Source organism: Nicotiana tabacum, chromosome 4 (genome assembly GCF_000715075.1).
Source record: "Nicotiana tabacum cultivar K326 chromosome 4, ASM71507v2, whole genome shotgun sequence".
NCBI lineage: Eukaryota > Viridiplantae > Streptophyta > Magnoliopsida > Solanales > Solanaceae > Nicotiana > Nicotiana tabacum.
In genome coordinates, this window is record NC_134083.1 from 148,307,657 (window position 1) to 148,327,824 (window position 20,168).

Genomic DNA, 20,168 nt, shown 5'->3' on the forward strand with positions numbered 1-20,168 from the left:
TAATATTCTATTCCACTAGGATATGGGAGTATAAGATATTGAGTAGTCTGCCCTTTATGATATTAAAAAGAAGAAACCTCTGTCTGTTTGAGATTTCACCTTTCTGTTATTGGGTATGCCGTGTATAATTGGAACTAGGGGTGGGCATAGTTTGGGCAAACCCGAAATCCAAACCAAAATCCGAATTTAATGGATTTTTTATTTAGATTTTTGAATTATGGATTAGATTTTGGATTTGATTTTTAAAATTTTTGGATTTCGGATTGGATAATGGATTTGGTACTTCGGAATTTTGGATATCCGAAAATCCGAAATTTTTATACTTTATATTTAATTTATTACTTGTGGGATTCCACTAGGTTGTTGTTGTTGCTGTTGTTGTATATTTGGTCCATTAACCATATGCCAATAGTAATAAGTTCAACACCCTGCCCATCATATATTCAATATTAATTACTAAGTTATTGTCATAATATTTTCCATTTGGATATGGTTTTACTATAATTGCTTCTTATCAGCCGTATTAATGTCTCATTAATGTCTCTGTCGCATTTCGTTGATAATAAATTCATTACTTGGATATTTTATTTGGATGATTGCGGTGAGAATGAGGAACTTTTCAGGCAATTTAACATGAGTAGTTCATTTGGATATTCATTTTCGTAAAAAGAAGAAACATCTCAACTTATAAGCTCAAAACCAAAAATTCAAAATATCCAAACCGATTAATCCGAAACCGAACTTAAAAAATCCGATCCAATCCGAGCTTATTTGGATTGGATTTGGATTGTCATTTCTTCAATCCGAAAACCGAAAATTCAAACCAAAATTTTCATATTTAGTCCGAACTGCCCGAATGCGCACCCTTAATTGGAACATGTAAGTTCTCAACTAGTGTTGGTACATTTGTTTTTATATGTTTTACAGGACTTACAATCTCTCAGAGTTCATGCGAATTTTGCGAAGAATACAAACACAATGGATCAAAAGATCCATATAGGTTCCAAGTCTGCAAGTACACACACACACACACACACATATATATATATCGAAAATGTAGAGCACCTCTACAGTTGGAAAACCCTTAATTTATTTATCTTAGAAGACAAATTATTGAGTATTGGAATTAAACAGTTCAAAACAGAACATAATGGATATTCAGGATATATGTAGCCCAACTTGTTTGTGATTGAGGTCTAACAATCGTTTTGTCGTTGTACTAATTTTTAGTGGTTAAATCTTCAGTCTTCTATGAAAGAAGGAAAAAAAGAACTTTATCATCGTGAGGACAGGGAAACACTTCCACATGAACTCTTTTTTCTTTTCTTTTTGATAAGCAATACAAGGAGCTTAATGGTCAGAAACTGTATGATAATTATGAAAGCTAAAGTCTGAGTTTCAATGAGACGCGTCAAATAGACCTTGAAAAGACTGTTAACTTTTTACAAATAAGTGTATAAATAAATCATACTAACTAGCCAAGGATGTGGTTAATGGTCAATCCGTTAATGAAGGTGGAGTCAACCATGAGACCAAGGTTCAAATCATAGCAGAGATAAAAAATATGATAGGTGATTTCTTTCCATCCATCTTAAGCCTTGTTGGACATAAAGCGTGTTTGGATTGGCTTAAAAGCTGGTTTGAAACGCTTCAAATAAACCTTGAAAAGACTGTAACTTTGAACAAATAAATGCGTAAATAAGTCATACTATCTACCCAAGGATGTGGTTAATGGTCAATCCGTTAATGAAGGTGGAGTAGACCATGAGACTAAGGTTCAAATCATAGTAGAGGTGAAAAAAATGTTAGGTGATTTCTTTCCATCCGTCTAAGCCTTGTTGGACATAGAGGGTGTTTGGATTGGCTTAAAAGTTGGTCAAACCAGCTTTAAAGTGCTTTTGGAAGATGGCTACTTGAGTTACAGGGTTTGGTTGAGCCCTGAATTTTGCCATATCTTTATGCCTGTGATATTGGCGGAAGAAAAGGAAAGGTCAAATAGAAGGGAGGGAAGGGGAAATCAGTCTCTGAGGGGAGGGGAGGGCTCACCGGATCAGTGGACTAAGCTGGAATCAGACGGTAGATCGAGAAGTGACGGGAGGTTTGAATTTGGGAGAAGACGACAAAATTTTAACAGGAGGAAAAGACGTGAATGGGTTAGTGATGCGGGCTGGAAAGGCAGAATGGGTCGGTCTTCTTTTAACTATCATAGGGTCGGGCAAGATTTCAGCAAGTACAGGCCTGGGCCTCCACACAGGGGCCCAACAACTTTTTCCAATTCTATTAGAATTGATCCAAAGGGGCCCAGATTATATCAAGCTGCGTCCGATAAGGCTCCTAAACATATGGAAGCAGTCACTCCTTTTGCCAATGATGCCTCACACAGTGGTATTTCTTCACCAAGCACTAGGGACTTGCGCCCCTCTTCGGCCACTGCTCCAGGAGCAGCACCGGCTAAAGCTGGTTGTGTTATTTCAATGCCCCCCCGCCTCTGAAGGACCCAGCAACATCGCCCCCTCATCTCCCCCTGTGCTTTGATGTGCTGAGGTTACAATACAATCTCCTTCCAGAGAGGCATTAATTTCAGAGGTTGGTGCCTCTCAAAGAAACGACGTGATCCACCCGGCACCCAGAGGTCCTATTGCTAGCAATGCTATGGTCTTGCATTCCTCCGGTAGGGGCAAGGAAAAGGTAACTACAGAAGACGCATGTCCAATTTCGTCACGGATTGGAGAAGGGGTTATGTCCTTATAGATGGAGGATAAACTATTAAACTTTGGGAAGTTCTTAGGTGTTTCTTTTGAAGGGAAGGAAGATAGGGTGCTAGAACTGTTGAGGGAGATTGAGCAACAGCCTTGTTATGAAGGCGCAGGGAGGGTGTTGGGTAAAGGTGTTAATCAAAATAAAATAGGGGATGTAGTGGTGTATCAGAAGAGGGGTCGAGTATGTGACATGGAGAAAGGGACCTCGGCTAGGGGGGTTGGGGAAATGAGGGCTATTGTTGCTTATGGAAGTTAAGATCCTTTCATGGAATGTCAGGGGGATGAATGACCCAAACAAAAGGGCCATCATCAAAGTGGGAGTTAGGGAGTGGGGTGCCAACCTAGTTTGTTTTCAGGAGACCAAAATGGAAGTTTTGTCGGATGCGATCGTGAGAAGTGTCTGGGGAGGTAGTTGGGTAAAATATGACTGGGTCCCAGCAGCGGGAAGTGCCGGGGGCATTCTACTTATGTGGGATGATAGAAGCTTGGAGGTAAAAGAGATTAGGAAGGGAGTTTTCTCTTTGGCAGTTCTCGTCAAAGATAGAGTGAGTGGGGTGGAGTGGGGATTTGGGGGAGTGTACGGGGCGATAAGGGAAGGGTCCAAGGTGTCTTTCTGGGAGGAACTGGCCAATATTATGGGGGAATGGGACATTCCATGGGTTCTAGGGGGAGACTTTAACACTATTAGATTCCCGGAGGAGAGATTAGGGTGCAATTTGATTTCGAGGGCCATGGAGGAGTTTTCTGACTTCATCAATGATCACTTTCTCATTGATCTTCCTCTGTCGGGGGAAAGGTTTACTTGGGCCAGGGCGGAGGATTCAAACTCAAGGTCTAGACTCGATAGATTTCTTATATCATCCTCCTGGGATGAGCTGGTGCCGAATGTATTGTAGATCCCTTTACCTAGGCTGACTTCGGATCACTTGCCTATCTTGCTAGATGGATGCAGAGGGAGGGGGGGTGCGTGCTCCCTTCCGGTTCGAGAACATGTGGTTGAAAGTGCCAGGATTTTGTGACAAAGTGAAAGAATGGTGGACCAGCTACGGGGTATCAGAGTCACCCTCATTTCGTCTGTCGAAGAAACTCAAATTGCTCAAGGGAGATATTATTAGGTGGAATAAGGAGGTCTTCGGGAGGGTGGAGGTCAAAATGAAAGAGCTTATGCATGAATTGGGGGAATTAGAGAGAGGGGAAGGGGCGAGGGAGCTAGATGAATCTGAGAAAGTGAGATTAGGGGAGGTTAAGAGTGAAATAGTCGAGTTAGCAATAGCTCAGGAGACTAGTTGGCGACAAAAATCAAGGGCGCTCTGGTTAAAGGAGGGGGATTCGAATACCAAGTTCTTCCATAGGGTTGCGGTTGCAAATCGAAGGAGAAACTTCATAGAGTCCTTAGTTGTAGATGGGGTGAGGATTGAGGGAGAGGAGGAGGTAAAAGGGGCGATAGTGGGGTTTTATGAGAACTTATACAAAGAGGAAGTTAGTTGGAGGCCTACTTTGGAGGGAATAGAGTTCAACCACATAGGGGAGGGAGACAATGAGTGGCTAGAAAGAGCTTTCGAGGAGGAGGAGGTGCACGATGCTGTATCGAGTTGTGCTGGCGATAAGGCCCCCGGGCTTGATGGTTTCTCCTTGGCCTTCTTCCAGCTCTGTTGGGACACCATTAAGGGGGAGTTGATGGACGCCATCGAATACTTCCACGTGAATGGTGCTTTCGAGAGAAGCATCAATGCTTCTTTTATTACCATTGTGCCTAAGAAAGAAGGCGCATCTTGTATCAGAGACTACAGGCCTATCAGTCTAGTGGGGAGCATTTACAAGATTATTTCTAAAGTGCTCTCCAACAGACTCAAGAAGGTTCTTGACGTGTCTGTTTCGTCCTCCCAGAATGTGTTTGTGGAAGGTAGGCAGATCCTGGATGCTGCTCTGGTGGCAAATGAACTTGTAAACTCCAGAAGAAAAAATAGAGAACCCGGTTTACTGTGCAAGTTGGACCTTGAGAAGGCTTTCGATCATGTCAATTGGGAATTCCTGGACTTCATTATGAAGCGGATCGGGTTTGGGGAAAGATGGAGGGATGGATCAAGTTCTGCATTTCCTCAGTCAGATTCTCTGTCCTGGTTAATGGTAGCCCGTGTGGTTTCTTTAGCAGCTCCAGGGGGCTCAGGCAAGGTGACCCCTATCCCCCATGCTATTCATTTTAGTGATGAATGCTGTGAGTAAAATGATGGATCGTGCAGCGAGTGGAGGCTTCTTGAGAGGATTCTCGGCTTCGATCGGGGTGCTCAGTGCCCGAAGTGTCTCTCATTTGCTTTTTGTGGATGACACCCTGGTTTTCTGTGATGCCGATATGGATCAGTTGACTTGCCTGAAGCAGGTACTACAGTGGTTTCAGATAGTATCAGGACTCAAAATCAACCTCGGCAAGTGTGAGATTTTCCCGGTGGGTGAGGTTGCTAACATTGATGCTTTGTCTCATGTTCTCGGATGCAAGATGGGCTCTCTTCCCACTACTTACCTGGGTCTACCATTGGGCGCTTTGCAAAAGGATACTACGGTTTGGAATCCAGTCTGTTACTTTATAGATATGTATAGTGTAGTCTTGTCCCACATTGGAAGAGGAGTAATATCTCCTTGTAGTGTATAACTATAAATAGGGACCTCTTGTATTGTATTTATCATCCAATATCAATAACATATTTTCTCCCGTGCCTTCTCACATGGTAATAGAGCATTAGTGAGAAAAGATCGCTGTGCGTCATTCCAGCGTTAACCGGGAAGAAAGAACTTAGTCATCGTGTAATTTTTCTGGTGACCTAAGGCTTGTCTAAGTGAAAGTCACTTTCTGTCGGTGTTGTGCTAAAACCACCACCACCACGAGGTAGATCACCCTCCGACTACCAACCCCTGAAATTTTATCCGGCAGAAAAGCCGCCACGCTCCTCCACGCGCCGGCAATAACTTTTCCGGCGAGGGTTCCGGCCATTTTTTCGCGAAGCTTCTTCAGGACAGTGTGCTCTCCTCAAAATTCCGAGCCTGCCCATCTAATTCAAATCAAATTCCGGCCACTTTTATATTTTTCCGGCGTGAACAGTGACCTTTCTGGCCATTTTTTGAAAATATTTCTTCAGGACAGCTTGCTCGCAAAGGAATTCCGAGTCTATCCATCCTGGTTATAACAAATTCCGACAACTTTGGAATTTTCCGACGAGCTACCGTGTTTCGGCGTGAACAGTGTTTCCGGCACAGAACAATGTTCTATTTTCCTGCTGTAAACAGTGTTTTTCAAGCTATTTCTTCAGTTTTCTCACAGGAGTTACTTATTTCCACTATTTCAAGTTAACCATACTACTACAAATTGTAGCGACATGGGAACCGATGCTTTGAATAGTCGGATGGTTTCTTTAGCAGAGTATATTGAGTTCCTTCAGTATAAAGCATGTAAGCAGACATCTTCTGAGATAGTTTCTATTGTTCAAACAGGTAATAGCGTGACTTGTTTCTCCCAATGTTCATCCTCTGAGTCTTGGGTCATTGATTCAGGTGCATCAGATCATATTTCTGGTAACAAATCTCTTTTCACTACTATTTCGTATTCTCAATCTCTTCCAAAAGTCACAATGGCCAATGGGTCTCAAACCATGGCAACTGCAATAGATCAAGCAAGCCCACTTCCTTCCTTACCTTTAGATTCAGTCCTTTATGTTCCCAATAGTCCTTTTAATCTCATAGCTGTTAGTCGCTTAGCCAAATTACTTAAATGCGTTGTTTTATTTCTTGATGACTATGTTTTTATACAGGAACGCAGTACGGGGCGGATCATTGGTACCGGGCGTGAATCAAACTGACTTTATTACCTTATCCTTGCTAAATCACATGGACTCACATCTTGTCTTCCTTCTACAACTTGTCCTGTTACTGATTCACCAGATTTATTACATAAACGGTTGGGACATCCCAGTTTGTCAAAACTTCAGAAAATGGTATATGGTTTATCTCACTTGTCAGCTCTAGAGTGTGAGTCATGTCAGCTCGGTAAGCATACCCGCTCCCATTTCCCTCGGCGTCTTGATAATCGAGCAGAGTCACCTTTTACTTTAGTCCATTCAGATGTTTGGGGTCCTAGTCGGGTCAGTTCCACCTTAGGATTCCGCTACTTTGTCAGTTTCATTGATGATTATTCCAGGTGCACTTGGATATTTTTGATAAAAAATCGATCTGAGCTGTTTCCTATTTTCCAGACCTTCCACGCTGAAATTCAAAATCAATTTGGGGTTTCTATTCGCACATTTCGTAGTGATAATGCCCGAGAGTATTTGTCTTTCCCATTTCAGCAGTTTATGAAATCTCATGGGATTATTCATCAAACATCTTGTCCGTACACATCTCAACAAAATGGGGTAGCTGAAAGAAAGAATAGACATCTTATTGAAACTGCTCGTACCCTACTCATACAATCTCATGCTCCGTTGCGTTTTTGGGGGGATGCCGTTCTTACATCTTGATATCTTATTAATCGATGCCATCTTCAGCTATCCAGAACCAAGTTCCATTCTCTGTCATGTTTCCCCATTTACCTTTGTTCTCTCTTCCACCCCGTATCTTTGGAAGCACTTGTTTTGTCCATAACCTTACTCCAGGAACAGATAAGTTAGCTCCTCGTGCTCTTAAGTGCGTATTTCTGGGTTTCTCGAGAACACAAAAGGGGTATCGATGCTACTCTCCTGACCTCCAGCGGTACCTTATGTACGCTGATGTTACCTTCTTTGAAACCCAATCATACTTCACAGGTTCGGGTCATCACTTAGATATTTCTGAGGTACTACCAGTTTCATCTTTTGGAGATTCAGTCACTCCAGCTCCACCACCTACAGCTCCAGTTGTAGCTCCACCACCTATAGCTCCAGTTGTAGCTCTACCACCTATAGCTCCAGTTCCACCACCTACAGCTCCGATTGTAGCTCCACCACCTATAGCTCCAGTTCCTCCACATAATCCAGTTCAACCTTCTGCAGCTCCACCACTCTTGACTTATCATCGTCGTCCACATCCAGCATCAGGCCCAGGTGATTCACGCCCTGCATCAGATTCTGCACCTACTGCGGACTTGTCTCCTCTTAGTCAACCAATTGCACTCCGCAAAGGTGTACGATCCACACTTAATCCTAATCCCCACTATGTCGGTTTAAGTTATCATCGTCTGTCGTCACCACATTATGCTTTTATATCTTCTTTGTCCACTGTTTCTATCCCTAAGTCTACAGGTGAGGCACTATCTCATCCAGGATGGCGACATGCTATGATTGACGAGATGTCTGCTTTACATGCGAGTGACACTTGGGAGCTTGTTCCTCTTCCTGCAGGTAAGTCTACTGTTGGTTGTCGTTGGGTTTATGCAGTCAAAGTCGGCCCGGATGGCCAGGTTGATCGGCTTAAGGCTCGTCTTGTTGCAAAAGGATATACTCAGATTTTTGGGCTTGATTATAGTGATACTTTCTCTCCCGTGGCTAAAGTAGCATCTGTTCGTCTCTTTTTGTCCATGGTTGCTGTACGTCATTGGCCTCTTTATCAGTTAGACATTAAAAATGCTTTTTTCCGCGGTGATCTTGAGGAAGAAGTTTATATGGAGCAACCACCTGGTTTTGTTGCTCAGGGGAAGTTTAATGGTTGTGTGTGCAGATTGCGCAAGTCACTATATGGTTTGAAACAGTCCCCTCGAGCTTGGTTTGGTAAGTTCAGCACAATTATTCAGGAGTTCGGCATGACTCGTAGTGAGGCTGATCACTCTGTGTTTTATCGGCATTTTGCTCCTAATCTGTGTATTTATCTAGTGGTTTATGTTGATGAAATTGTTATTACTGGTAATGATCAGGATGATATTACTAATCTGAAGCAACATCTCTTTCAGCACTTCCAGACTAAGGATCTGGGCAGATTGAAGTATTTTCTAGGTATTGAGGTCGCTCAGTCTAGCTCAGGTATTGTTATTTCCCAGCGGAAGTATGCCTTAGATATTCTTGAGGAGACTGGAATGATGGGTTGCAGACCTATTGACTCTCCTATGGATCCGACTGCTAAGCTTTCGCCTGGACAGGGGGAGCCTCTTAGAGACCCTACGAGATATAGGAGGTTGGTTGGCAAATTGAATTACCTCACAGTGAATAGACCTGACATTTCTTTTCCGGTGAGTGTTGTAAGTCAGTTTATGGATTCTCCCTGTGATAGTCACTGGGATGCAGTTGTTCGCATTCTTCGGTATATAAAGTCAGCTCCAGGCAAAGGATTACTATTCGAGGATCGAGGCCACGAGCAGATTGTTGGGTACACAGATGCTGATTGGGCAGGATCACCTTTTGATAGACGTTCTACGTCTGGATATTGTGTTCTAGTAGGAGGTAATTTGGTCTCGTGGAAGAGCAAGAAACAGAATGTAGTTGCTCGATCTAGCGCCGAAACCGAATATCGGGCCATGGCTATGGCGACGTGTGAGTTAGTTTGGGTCAAGCAGTTGCTCAAGGAGTTAAAGTTCGGAGAAATCAGCAAGATGGAACTAGTGTGTGATAACCAAGCTGCTCTTCATATTGCGTCAAATCCGGTGTTCCATGAGAGGACTAAACACATTGAGATCGACTGTCACTTTGTCAGAGAAAAAATACTTTCAGGAGATATTGTTACAAAGTTTGTAAAGTCGAATGATCAACTAGCAGATATTTTCACTAAGTCTCTTACTGGTTCTCGTATTAGTTACATGTGTAACAAGCTCGGTACATATGATGTGTATGCACCGGCTTGAGGGGGAGTGTTAGTTTATAGATATGTATAGTGTAGTCTTGTCCCACATTGGAAGAGGAGTAATATCTCCTTGTAGTGTATATCTATAAAGAGAGATCTCTTGTATTGTATTTATCATCCAATATCAATAACATATTTTCTCCCGTGCCTTCTCACATGGTATCAGAGCATTAGTGAGAAAAGATCGCTGTGCGTCATTCCAGCGTTAACCGGGAAGAAAGAACTTAGTCATCGTGTAATTTTTCTGGTGACCTAAGGCTTGTCTAAGTGAAAGTCACTTTCTGTCGGTGTTGTGCTAAAACCACCACCACCACGAGGTAGATCACCCTCCGACTACCAACCCCTGAAATTTTATCCGGCAGAAAAGCCGCCACGCTCCTCCACGCGCCGGCAATAACTTTTCCGGCGAGGGTTCCGACCATTTTTTCGCGAAGCTTCTTCAGGACAGTGTGCTCTCCTCAAAATTCCGAGCCTGCCCATCTAATTCAAATCAAATTCCGGCCACTTTTATATTTTTCCGGCGTGAACAGTGACCTTTCTGGCCATTTTTTGAAAATATTTCTTCAGGACAGCTTGCTCGCAAAGGAATTCCGAGTCTATCCATCCTGGTTATAACAAATTCCGACAACTTTGGAATTTTCCGACGAGCTACCGTGTTTCGGCGTGAACAGTGTTTCCGGCACAGAACAATGTTCTATTTTCCTGCTGTAAACAGTGTTTTTCAAGCTATTTCTTCAGTTTTCTCACAGGAGTTACTTATTTCCACTATTTCAAGTTAACCATACTACTACAAATTGTAGCGACATGGGAACCGATGCTTTGAATAGTCGGATGGTTTCTTTAGCAGAGTATATTGAGTTCCTTCAGTATAAAGCATGTAAGCAGACATCTTCTGAGATAGTTTCTATTGTTCAAACAGGTAATAGCGTGACTTGTTTCTCCCAATGTTCATCCTCTGAGTCTTGGGTCATTGATTCAGGTGCATCAGATCATATTTCTGGTAACAAATCTCTTTTCACTACTATTTCGTATTCTCAATCTCTTCCAAAAGTCACAATGGCCAATGGGTCTCAAACCATGGCAACTGCAATAGATCAAACAAGCCCACTTCCTTCCTTACCTTTAGATTCAGTCCTTTATGTTCCCAATAGTCCTTTTAATCTCATAGCTGTTAGTCGCTTAGCCAAATTACTTAAATGCGCTGTTTTATTTCTTGATGACTATGTTTTTATACAGGAACGCAGTACGGGGCGGATCATTGGTACCGGGCGTGAATCAAACTGACTTTATTACCTTATCCTTGCTAAATCACATGGACTCACATCTTGTCTTCCTTCTACAACTTGTCCTGTTACTGATTCACCAGATTTATTACATAAACGGTTGGGACATCCCAGTTTGTCAAAACTTCAGAAAATGGTATATGGTTTATCTCACTTGTCAGCTCTAGAGTGTGAGTCATGTCAGCTCGGTAAGCATACCCGCTCCCATTTCCCTCGGCGTCTTGATAATCGAGCAGAGTCACCTTTTACTTTAGTCCATTCAGATGTTTGGGGTCCTAGTCGGGTCAGTTCCACCTTAGGATTCCGCTACTTTGTCAGTTTCATTGATGATTATTCCAGGTGCACTTGGATATTTTTGATAAAAAATCGATCTGAGCTGTTTCCTATTTTCCAGACCTTCCACGCTGAAATTCAAAATCAATTTGGGGTTTCTATTCGCACATTTCGTAGTGATAATGCCCGAGAGTATTTGTCTTTCCCATTTCAGCAGTTTATGAAATCTCATGGGATTATTCATCAAACATCTTGTCCGTACACATCTCAACAAAATGGGGTAGCTGAAAGAAAGAATAGACATCTTATTGAAACTGCTCGTACCCTACTCATACAATCTCATGCTCCGTTGCGTTTTTGGGGGGATGCCGTTCTTACATCTTGATATCTTATTAATCGATGCCATCTTCAGCTATCCAGAACCAAGTTCCATTCTCTGTCATGTTTCCCCATTTACCTTTGTTCTCTCTTCCACCCCGTATCTTTGGAAGCACTTGTTTTGTCCATAACCTTACTCCAGGAACAGATAAGTTAGCTCCTCGTGCTCTTAAGTGCGTATTTCTGGGTTTCTCGAGAACACAAAAGGGGTATCGATGCTACTCTCCTGACCTCCAGCGGTACCTTATGTACGCTGATGTTACCTTCTTTGAAACCCAATCATACTTCACAGGTTCGGGTCATCACTTAGATATTTCTGAGGTACTACCAGTTTCATCTTTTGGAGATTCAGTCACTCCAGCTCCACCACCTACAGCTCCAGTTGTAGCTCCACCACCTATAGCTCCAGTTGTAGCTCTACCACCTATAGCTCCAGTTCCACCACCTACAGCTCCGATTGTAGCTCCACCACCTATAGCTCCAGTTCCTCCACATAATCCAGTTCAACCTTCTGCAGCTCCACCACTCTTGACTTATCATCGTCGTCCACATCCAGCATCAGGCCCAGGTGATTCACGCCCCGCATCAGATTCTGCACCTACTGCGGACTTGTCTCCTCTTAGTCAACCAATTGCACTCCGCAAAGGTGTACGATCCACACTTAATCCTAATCCCCACTATGTCGGTTTAAGTTATCATCGTCTGTCGTCACCACATTATGCTTTTATATCTTCTTTGTCCACTGTTTCTATCCCTAAGTCTACAGGTGAGGCACTATCTCATCCAGGATGGCGACATGCTATGATTGACGAGATGTCTGTTTTACATGCGAGTGACACTTGGGAGCTTGTTCCTCTTCCTGCAGGTAAGTCTACTGTTGGTTGTCGTTGGGTTTATGCAGTCAAAGTCGGCCCGGATGGCCAGGTTGATCGGCTTAAGGCTCGTCTTGTTGCAAAAGGATATACTCAGATTTTTGGGCTTGATTATAGTGATACTTTCTCTCCCGTGGCTAAAGTAGCATCTGTTCGTCTCTTTTTGTCCATGGTTGCTGTACGTCATTGGCCTCTTTATCAGTTAGACATTAAAAATGCTTTTTTCCGCGGTGATCTTGAGGAAGAAGTTTATATGGAGCAACCACCTGGTTTTGTTGCTCAGGGGAAGTTTAATGGTTGTGTGTGCAGATTGCGCAAGTCACTATATGGTTTGAAACAGTCCCCTCGAGCTTGGTTTGGTAAGTTCAGCACAATTATTCAGGAGTTCGGCATGACTCGTAGTGAGGCTGATCACTTTGTGTTTTATCGGCATTTTGCTCCTAATCTGTGTATTTATCTAGTGGTTTATGTTGATGAAATTGTTATTACTGGTAATGATCAGGATGATATTACTAATCTGAAGCAACATCTCTTTCAGCACTTCCAGACTAAGGATCTGGGCAGATTGAAGTATTTTCTAGGTATTGAGGTCGCTCAGTCTAGCTCAGGTATTGTTATTTCCCAGCGGAAGTATGCCTTAGATATTCTTGAGGAGACTGGAATGATGGGTTGCAGACCTATTGACTCTCCTATGGATCCGACTGCTAAGCTTTCGCCTGGACAGGGGGAGCCTCTTAGAGACCCTACGAGATATAGGAGGTTGGTTGGCAAATTGAATTACCTCACAGTGAATAGACCTGACATTTCTTTTCCGGTGAGTGTTGTAAGTCAGTTTATGGATTCTCCCTGTGATAGTCACTGGGATGCAGTTGTTCGCATTCTTCGGTATATAAAGTCAGCTCCAGGCAAAGGATTACTATTCGAGGATCGAGGCCACGAGCAGATTGTTGGGTACACAGATGCTGATTGGGCAGGATCACCTTTTGATAGACGTTCTACGTCTGGATATTGTGTTCTAGTAGGAGGTAATTTGGTCTCGTGGAAGAGCAAGAAACAGAATGTAGTTGCTCGATCTAGCGCCGAAACCGAATATCGGGCCATGGCTATGGCGACGTGTGAGTTAGTTTGGGTCAAGCAGTTCTCAAGGAGTTAAAGTTCGGAGAAATCAGCAAGATGGAACTAGTGTGTGATAACCAAGCTGCTCTTCATATTGCGTCAAATCCGGTGTTCCATGAGAGGACTAAACACATTGAGATCGACTGTCACTTTGTCAGAGAAAAAATACTTTCAGGAGATATTGTTACAAAGTTTGTAAAGTCGAATGATCAACTAGCAGATATTTTCACTAAGTCTCTTACTGGTTCTCGTATTAGTTACATGTGTAACAAGCTCGGTACATATGATGTGTATGCACCGGCTTGAGGGGAGTGTTAGTTTATAGATATGTATAGTGTAGTCTTGTCCCACATTGGAAGAGGAGTAATATCTCCTTGTAGTGTATATCTATAAAGAGAGATCTCTTGTATTGTATTTATCATCCAATATCAATAACATATTTTCTCCCGTGCCTTCTCACACAGTCATTGAAAGGGTTGAAAAACGATTAGCAGGCTGGCAGAAACGGTATTTGTCAAAAGGCGGTAAGGAAGTGCTTATTAAAAGCACTTTGTCGAGTATCCCTACCTATTACTTATCCCTGTTGCAAGCACCTGTGAGCATCACAGAAAAACTGGAGCGGCTTCAAAGGAATTTTCTTTGGGATGCGGCAGATGGAACTAGAAAGTTTCATCTAGTGAATTGGCAGACAGTCACTTCCCCAAAGAAGTGGGGTGGACTTGGAGTAAAAGATCTCAGGGTATTCATAAGAGCTTTGCTGGGGAAGTGGTTGTGGAGATTCGGGGTAGAAGAGCTGCTCTATGGAGGGAGGTCATAGCAGAAAAGTACGATTCCACGGGAGGGGGTTGGAGGACCAAGGCAATCACAGCACCGTTCGGGTGTGGCATGTGGAGGAACATCATAAAGAACTGGGAAGCTTTCTATGGCAACATCACTTACAAGGTGGGAGATGGAAGGAGAATCAACTTTTGGAATCACAGGTGGTGTGGAGAGGCTACTCTGAGGGTCTCTTTCCCCCACGTCTTCAGAGTTTCAAACCAGAAGGAATTGATGGTCCAACAAATTCGCAAGGAGCATGAAGGGGGATAGTATGAGACCTCTCTTTTAGAAGGAACATGCAAGATTGGGAGATTGCGGAGCTCCAAAATTTGTTGACACTGCTATACGGGCAAGACATGTCCCATCCATCTAATGATTCTTGGAGATGGGGGTTGCGTGGCGATAGTTTGTTCACCGTAAAGTCCTTCTACCAGAGTATGTTGGTGAGAGAGGAGACTACTTTCCCATACTCATTGATCTGGATTCCTAAGGCGCCCACGAAGGTGTGTTTCTTTGCATGGCTAGCAGCGAGGGGAGTGATCTTGACATCTGAAAATCTGCGAAAGAGAGGAATTACACACGTTAGTTGGTGCTACATGTGTAAAAGCTCAGGGGAAGAAGTTGATCATCTTATGCTGCATTGCCCCGTGTCCTGGGGTTTGTGGAGGGCAATCCTGAATCTTTTTGGTGTTCAATGGGTGATGCCAAACACTGTAAAGGAAATGCTATATAGCTGGGCCGGTTTCCATTGAAGAAGCAAGCAAAAGGCTTGGAAGTTCGCCCCGTTAGCTCTCATGTGGTTAGTCTGGGGAGAGAGAAATAGGAGAGTTTTTGAGGGGATTGAGTCTCCGTTTTCACATCTTAAGAATAGTCTTTTATCTTTGATCGCTTTTTGGTGCACACATATAGCCCCTACTTGTGTAGAAGATTGGGCGTCATTTGTAGAGAATCATGTTCTGATGTAAATTCTCTACCTTTTGTATGCTTCTTGTATGCGGGAGTTTTTTTTCCCTTTTGATTAATACAATTTACCTTATAAAAAAAAAGTGCTTTTGGGCTTGTTTTGGTGTTTGACAAACTTAAAAATACTTTTAAGCCAAGTGCTTTAAACTAAAATAACTCAAAACAAGCCAAAAACTATAAGTTGGTCCATCCCAAGTTATTGCTTTTTGGCTTAAAAGTACTTGGGGTTTGACCAAATAAATAACAGTTTTATCCCTCATCTTTCTTCTTCTCCACCTATATAATGATTATACTTGTCATTGCCGCAATTACTATCACATCGAGTGCTCCATTTTGTGAAGCTTTCTGCAACTTCTTGGAATGACTATCCGCAATATCTTTAGTAATTTACATCATCCTTCAATATATTTGAACACCATATCCTAGCTTCTGATTGAACTTTAATTGATTTTGGCTTCTCACCATTCCATTACATTATTTTGAGTCATTTAATAAAAGTAATTATCTGATCAAAGGGAAAAGAAACATCTAATCAATAAAATTAATTTTATCTAATAAATCTTGTAACGTGAAATAAAATGCAACCTAAATTGACTTGTACTAAAATTAAAATTAGTACAATATCTTTAGAATTAAAATTTTGCAGTAATCAATTCATTTTTGATGTTGACATCTTTAAGGGAATTTTGGTCATTTTGATAGAAATAAGTATCAGCACTTTTTCACCAAGCACATCAACGGCTTATTTTCAACTTCAACACTTCTAACCAAACACGTAACTGCTTTTTAAATTCAACCCCAACACTTCAAAAATGCTTTTAACCCAAGTGCTTAAAAGCTAATCCAAACGGGCTCACGGTTACCTGATACGTGAATCGGTGGGAGGTGTTGAAGATATAATCAAGTAAATAAATATGTACTTTCTTTGACAATTTAAATTTTCGATGAGGTGATCACACAAATCAACATGGCATTAGAGCAATCAGAGGTCATGGGTTTAAGTCTCACCGCCCATTATCATAAAAAAAATTCACGTGTTTGACCATGAAAAATAATCATGCGCGCATGTGAGGGAGTGTGTTGATGACATGTGAATTCTCAAGTGTTGACCCATGAAAAATAATCAGGCATGCTAGTGAGGGAGTGTGTTGATGACTTAATTAAGTATGTGTTCTTTCTTACAGTTTAAGCGTTTAGATGAGGTCATCACACATTCAACCAGAAGTAGCAGGTACTTTGGTGAATTAGATGAAGTGCACGCAAGTTAGTTCGGAACAAACCATAATTATAAAAAGAAAGTCGTACTAACCAAAGACAGGACGGATACAAAGTGGAAGAATTAATTGAGGAAATACCAAAATTATCCCTAGAAGGTCCGTGCCATTTGTATAAATCTTTGTTGAATAACTTAGGGATTTACATGGCGTTTCATGAGATACATGTTTTTTCGTGCACTTTTCACATGCAAAATTACATTGTCTTGATGCCGACTCCCTGGTGGTTAGGTTCTTCAATTTTTACTTAGATGTACAGGTTAAACCTGTATTGCAAAACAAGGTGGATTGGCAGAGAATAGCCCAGGCCTCATTTTCTGGGAATAACTTAGCTGTTATATAGGTAATAATTGATGTGATTGCATCTTGTATTTATGCGCAACCGGTGTCTATTTTATGTTCAGTGATCCGAAGATTTTGTTCATTTGTGGGACGGACCCCTAACAAAGTGTTCAACTTAAAAATTGCTCCGAACAGTACTGCTTTGATGGCATTCTCCTTGTTTTGACATGAATAAAAAGAAAGGATGTGCTTTTATTTTGCAGTTATGGTGCGAACAATTCTACCAAGCACCATACCACCATCATACAGGGGTGCAACCATTCGTTACCTTTACTATGTTAGAAGTATTTTATCTGGACAATACTTGATGATGGAAAATGGTCACTTCCGTGAAGAATCTATACGAGATCTTGATGAGCTGGTTAGTTCTTTGCTGTTCTGTTCATCATTCATTTATACTTATCATCCTTGTTTGATTTGATTTTCATATTTTGTCAGCTTTCAGGAGCATTACCCTGCTCTTTTATGGCATGCTCTTGTAATTGCATGTCTAACTTTTCTGCGTCTTTCTCATAGTCATCCCAGCTTTTCCAGAGCGCTATGTGGTCATTTGCTTTACTGTTTAACCATTTTTCACGTTTCTGACAGCTCTACGACCTTTTGGTCAGCAGCTTGTCAATCTTGAATTAATTAAGAATGCAACTGTGTTACTGTTTACATTGATGGGCATTGTGCTTTGTTTTCAGTTTCTTTTACTTCTGGTAATAAATCAAAACGGAATTAAGAGAAGGTGATCTTATCTTAAGCTTCTGTTTCATCTGTATGCAAATCAATGTCTAGAAAAATCATATTCAATTGTGGAAAAGAAACTGTCCACCTGAAATACGAATAATACATTTAATCATTTAATACGAAAATTTTATTGCTTATAATGTATCCGCTAGCAAAACGATATAGAGAAAAGCGCTACAACTCCCAAATTTTTCTCTGATTCTTCTTCTTTTCGAAGAAAAAGAGGATTTGATAAATCTATATTCCTCTATATTCCACTCACAGATGATGTTAAGGCTTGTGTTTTAGTATCAATACAGATGTGCAATAAAGCTTGAGTGCTGAAATTAAAATATTCTTACCATTTCAACAAAAAAAAGTGCAATAACTGTGCATAAGTTTTTTTTCTGCTTTTGGATTCTACTATTTTCTGAATCTCAACCCGTGCAGGAAACGAGAATACCACTGCAAATATGGGTAACTCAGAAGAGTAATGGCCTGAAAAGTGAAGAAGGCCGCACTTGTGGTAATATTTTCTTGTTTTAAACTTTAAAACTTATATAATCTGTTCTGGTTCGTGATTTAGCTGTTGAATTTTGTGTAGAAAACTTTAAGTCTAACATCCTGATGAGGTCATTGTTTCATTGCAAGATATCTTCAGTAACACGGGAATACTGGGGGGTGGCTAAAATGATAGAGACAAGAAACAAAGTCGGAATATTTGGTTCTTTTGTGGAGCCATAATATATCCTTGTATTGTTGCATACATGGTTACTACATTATATTTGAAGTCGTAAAATACCTACGAGCCCCTTCAAGAAAACCACTGTTTTACTAGTATTATTATATAAGGACTTTTCTGAAATCTGTTTATCTGGCTGAACTTTCTTTTCCTCTGACCAATCTTAAATAATCCTACTGTGATGAGAAGTCAAATGATGTATGACTATACTTACTTTGAATTACCTTAACATGATATGCTGAAATAATCATTTTTTAAAGGTTGTGTAAATGTTTTTTCGTTCTTTTCTTTCTTGGTTTCTCAGTTCTGAAAATTCAACGCTAATTATGTATTTTGGGGAATACTTATTTTTACTTTGACCAGTGGCATGATCACATTATGCTTTTCGATTTAACAGGGATTGTTCCTGCTTCAACTCTGCCTTTGGATGTTTATTGGAAAGAGATGGATGCAGATTCTGATTGGGTAAACCATTCTGTTGCCAGTTATCTTTGTTATTCAGTAGGCTTCTTGTGATTAAAGAAAGAAATATTGACTGTATAAGGATTCACTAGAATTTGAAAAGATATAAAATTAGAAAAGATGGTCCAATTTGTAAAAGATGATATTCCAGGGAATATTACTACAACAACAACTACGAACAGACCCAAATGTTTCCAGGGAATAGTTGACCTGAGTATTTTCATCCTTTTTTCATTCTTCTCCTCCGTTCCAATACTACTACAACAACAACTACGCCTCTGTCCTAAACAAGTTGAGGTCAGCTATATGAATCTTCACCATGTTAGTCCATTTAAATCATTTCATACAACTAAACTTGAATAGCCTAATGTCCTCCCCCCAGACTATTGCTAGCCATCCTTAGGCATATATTCACTTTCATTGTAACTTTTATTCGCTTTGTCTCTCTCTATGAAGGTATGTAGTGTGTTTAGTGCTCTCTCTTTTTCTTTTCTTTTCTTTTGGGGGTTTAGAATTGTGTGTTTCTAGAAACTCCTATCTCCAAGTCACCTATAATGGCGAAGACAAACATATAGTGAGAACTTTGCTTCTACTCTCCTAAAGCTACGAGGCATGCAAGTGGAGAAGAGGACTTTTTGAATCTTCTCCATTTCTTCGTCTTTTTAAATAATAAAAAAGAATTTTTATTAAAATAGATTAAGAATACAGAGAAGAGGACTGTCAGGCTAGGAAAAAAATAAATTACATATTTGGAGCTCTTCAGTCTTGTTATTTGATTGTGAGGTTTTATCGGATTTTGTTGCACTGTCTAAATATCAGGCAATTTGTCAGGACTAGAACCCCTTGACGCCATAGGCCCTCCTAGAAATGATTAATTCAATTAAAACATTTTTTACCAATAGAGTTCAAATTAGGAGGATAACTGAAACAAAACTTGCTTTGTTCAGCATAAGTGTCCCAACATTATAGCAGTCAACAGATCTAGCATTAACACTCTAGAAGTAGATTTACTTAGATTTGGTTAGCCGTTATCATTTAGGAATAGAGCAAGGTCCGATATTGCATGAAATGTTAGAAGATGAAATGAAAGAATGGAAATGGTGACCTTTTAATTTCCTGGAGACTTCAGAATCTAAATATCCGCTATGTCATGGATGTACACCAGGAAGAATGGACGAGAGAGGAAAATCTTTCTTCTTCAAAATTGTACTTGCCAGAAAACAGTGTTAGATTCTTGACAAGCAGCCCCCTCTTTAATTCCTTTTTTTTTTTGAGAAGGTAACATATACCAGTATATTAATAAATCTTCAGCACAAAACTTATGCTGGAAGACAAAAAGATGTTTACATGAAACTAAAAAAAGCACAAAAATTACAATCCTT

General features: G+C 41.0%; 1 protein-coding gene across 2 annotated transcripts in view; it reads left to right on the forward strand.

Annotated features, from left to right (window-relative positions):
* Window positions 1-20,168, forward strand: part of LOC107795206 (uncharacterized) — a 38,290-nt gene that overhangs the window by 13,154 nt on the left and 4,968 nt on the right. For both annotated transcript variants that reach the window (XM_016617788.2, XM_016617789.2), the window contains exons 3-5: window positions 17,075-17,232; window positions 18,033-18,108; window positions 18,722-18,789. In XM_016617788.2, coding sequence (XP_016473274.1) covers window positions 17,075-17,232; window positions 18,033-18,108; window positions 18,722-18,789 — 302 coding nt within the window. The remainder of the gene's footprint in view (window positions 1-17,074; window positions 17,233-18,032; window positions 18,109-18,721; window positions 18,790-20,168) is intronic.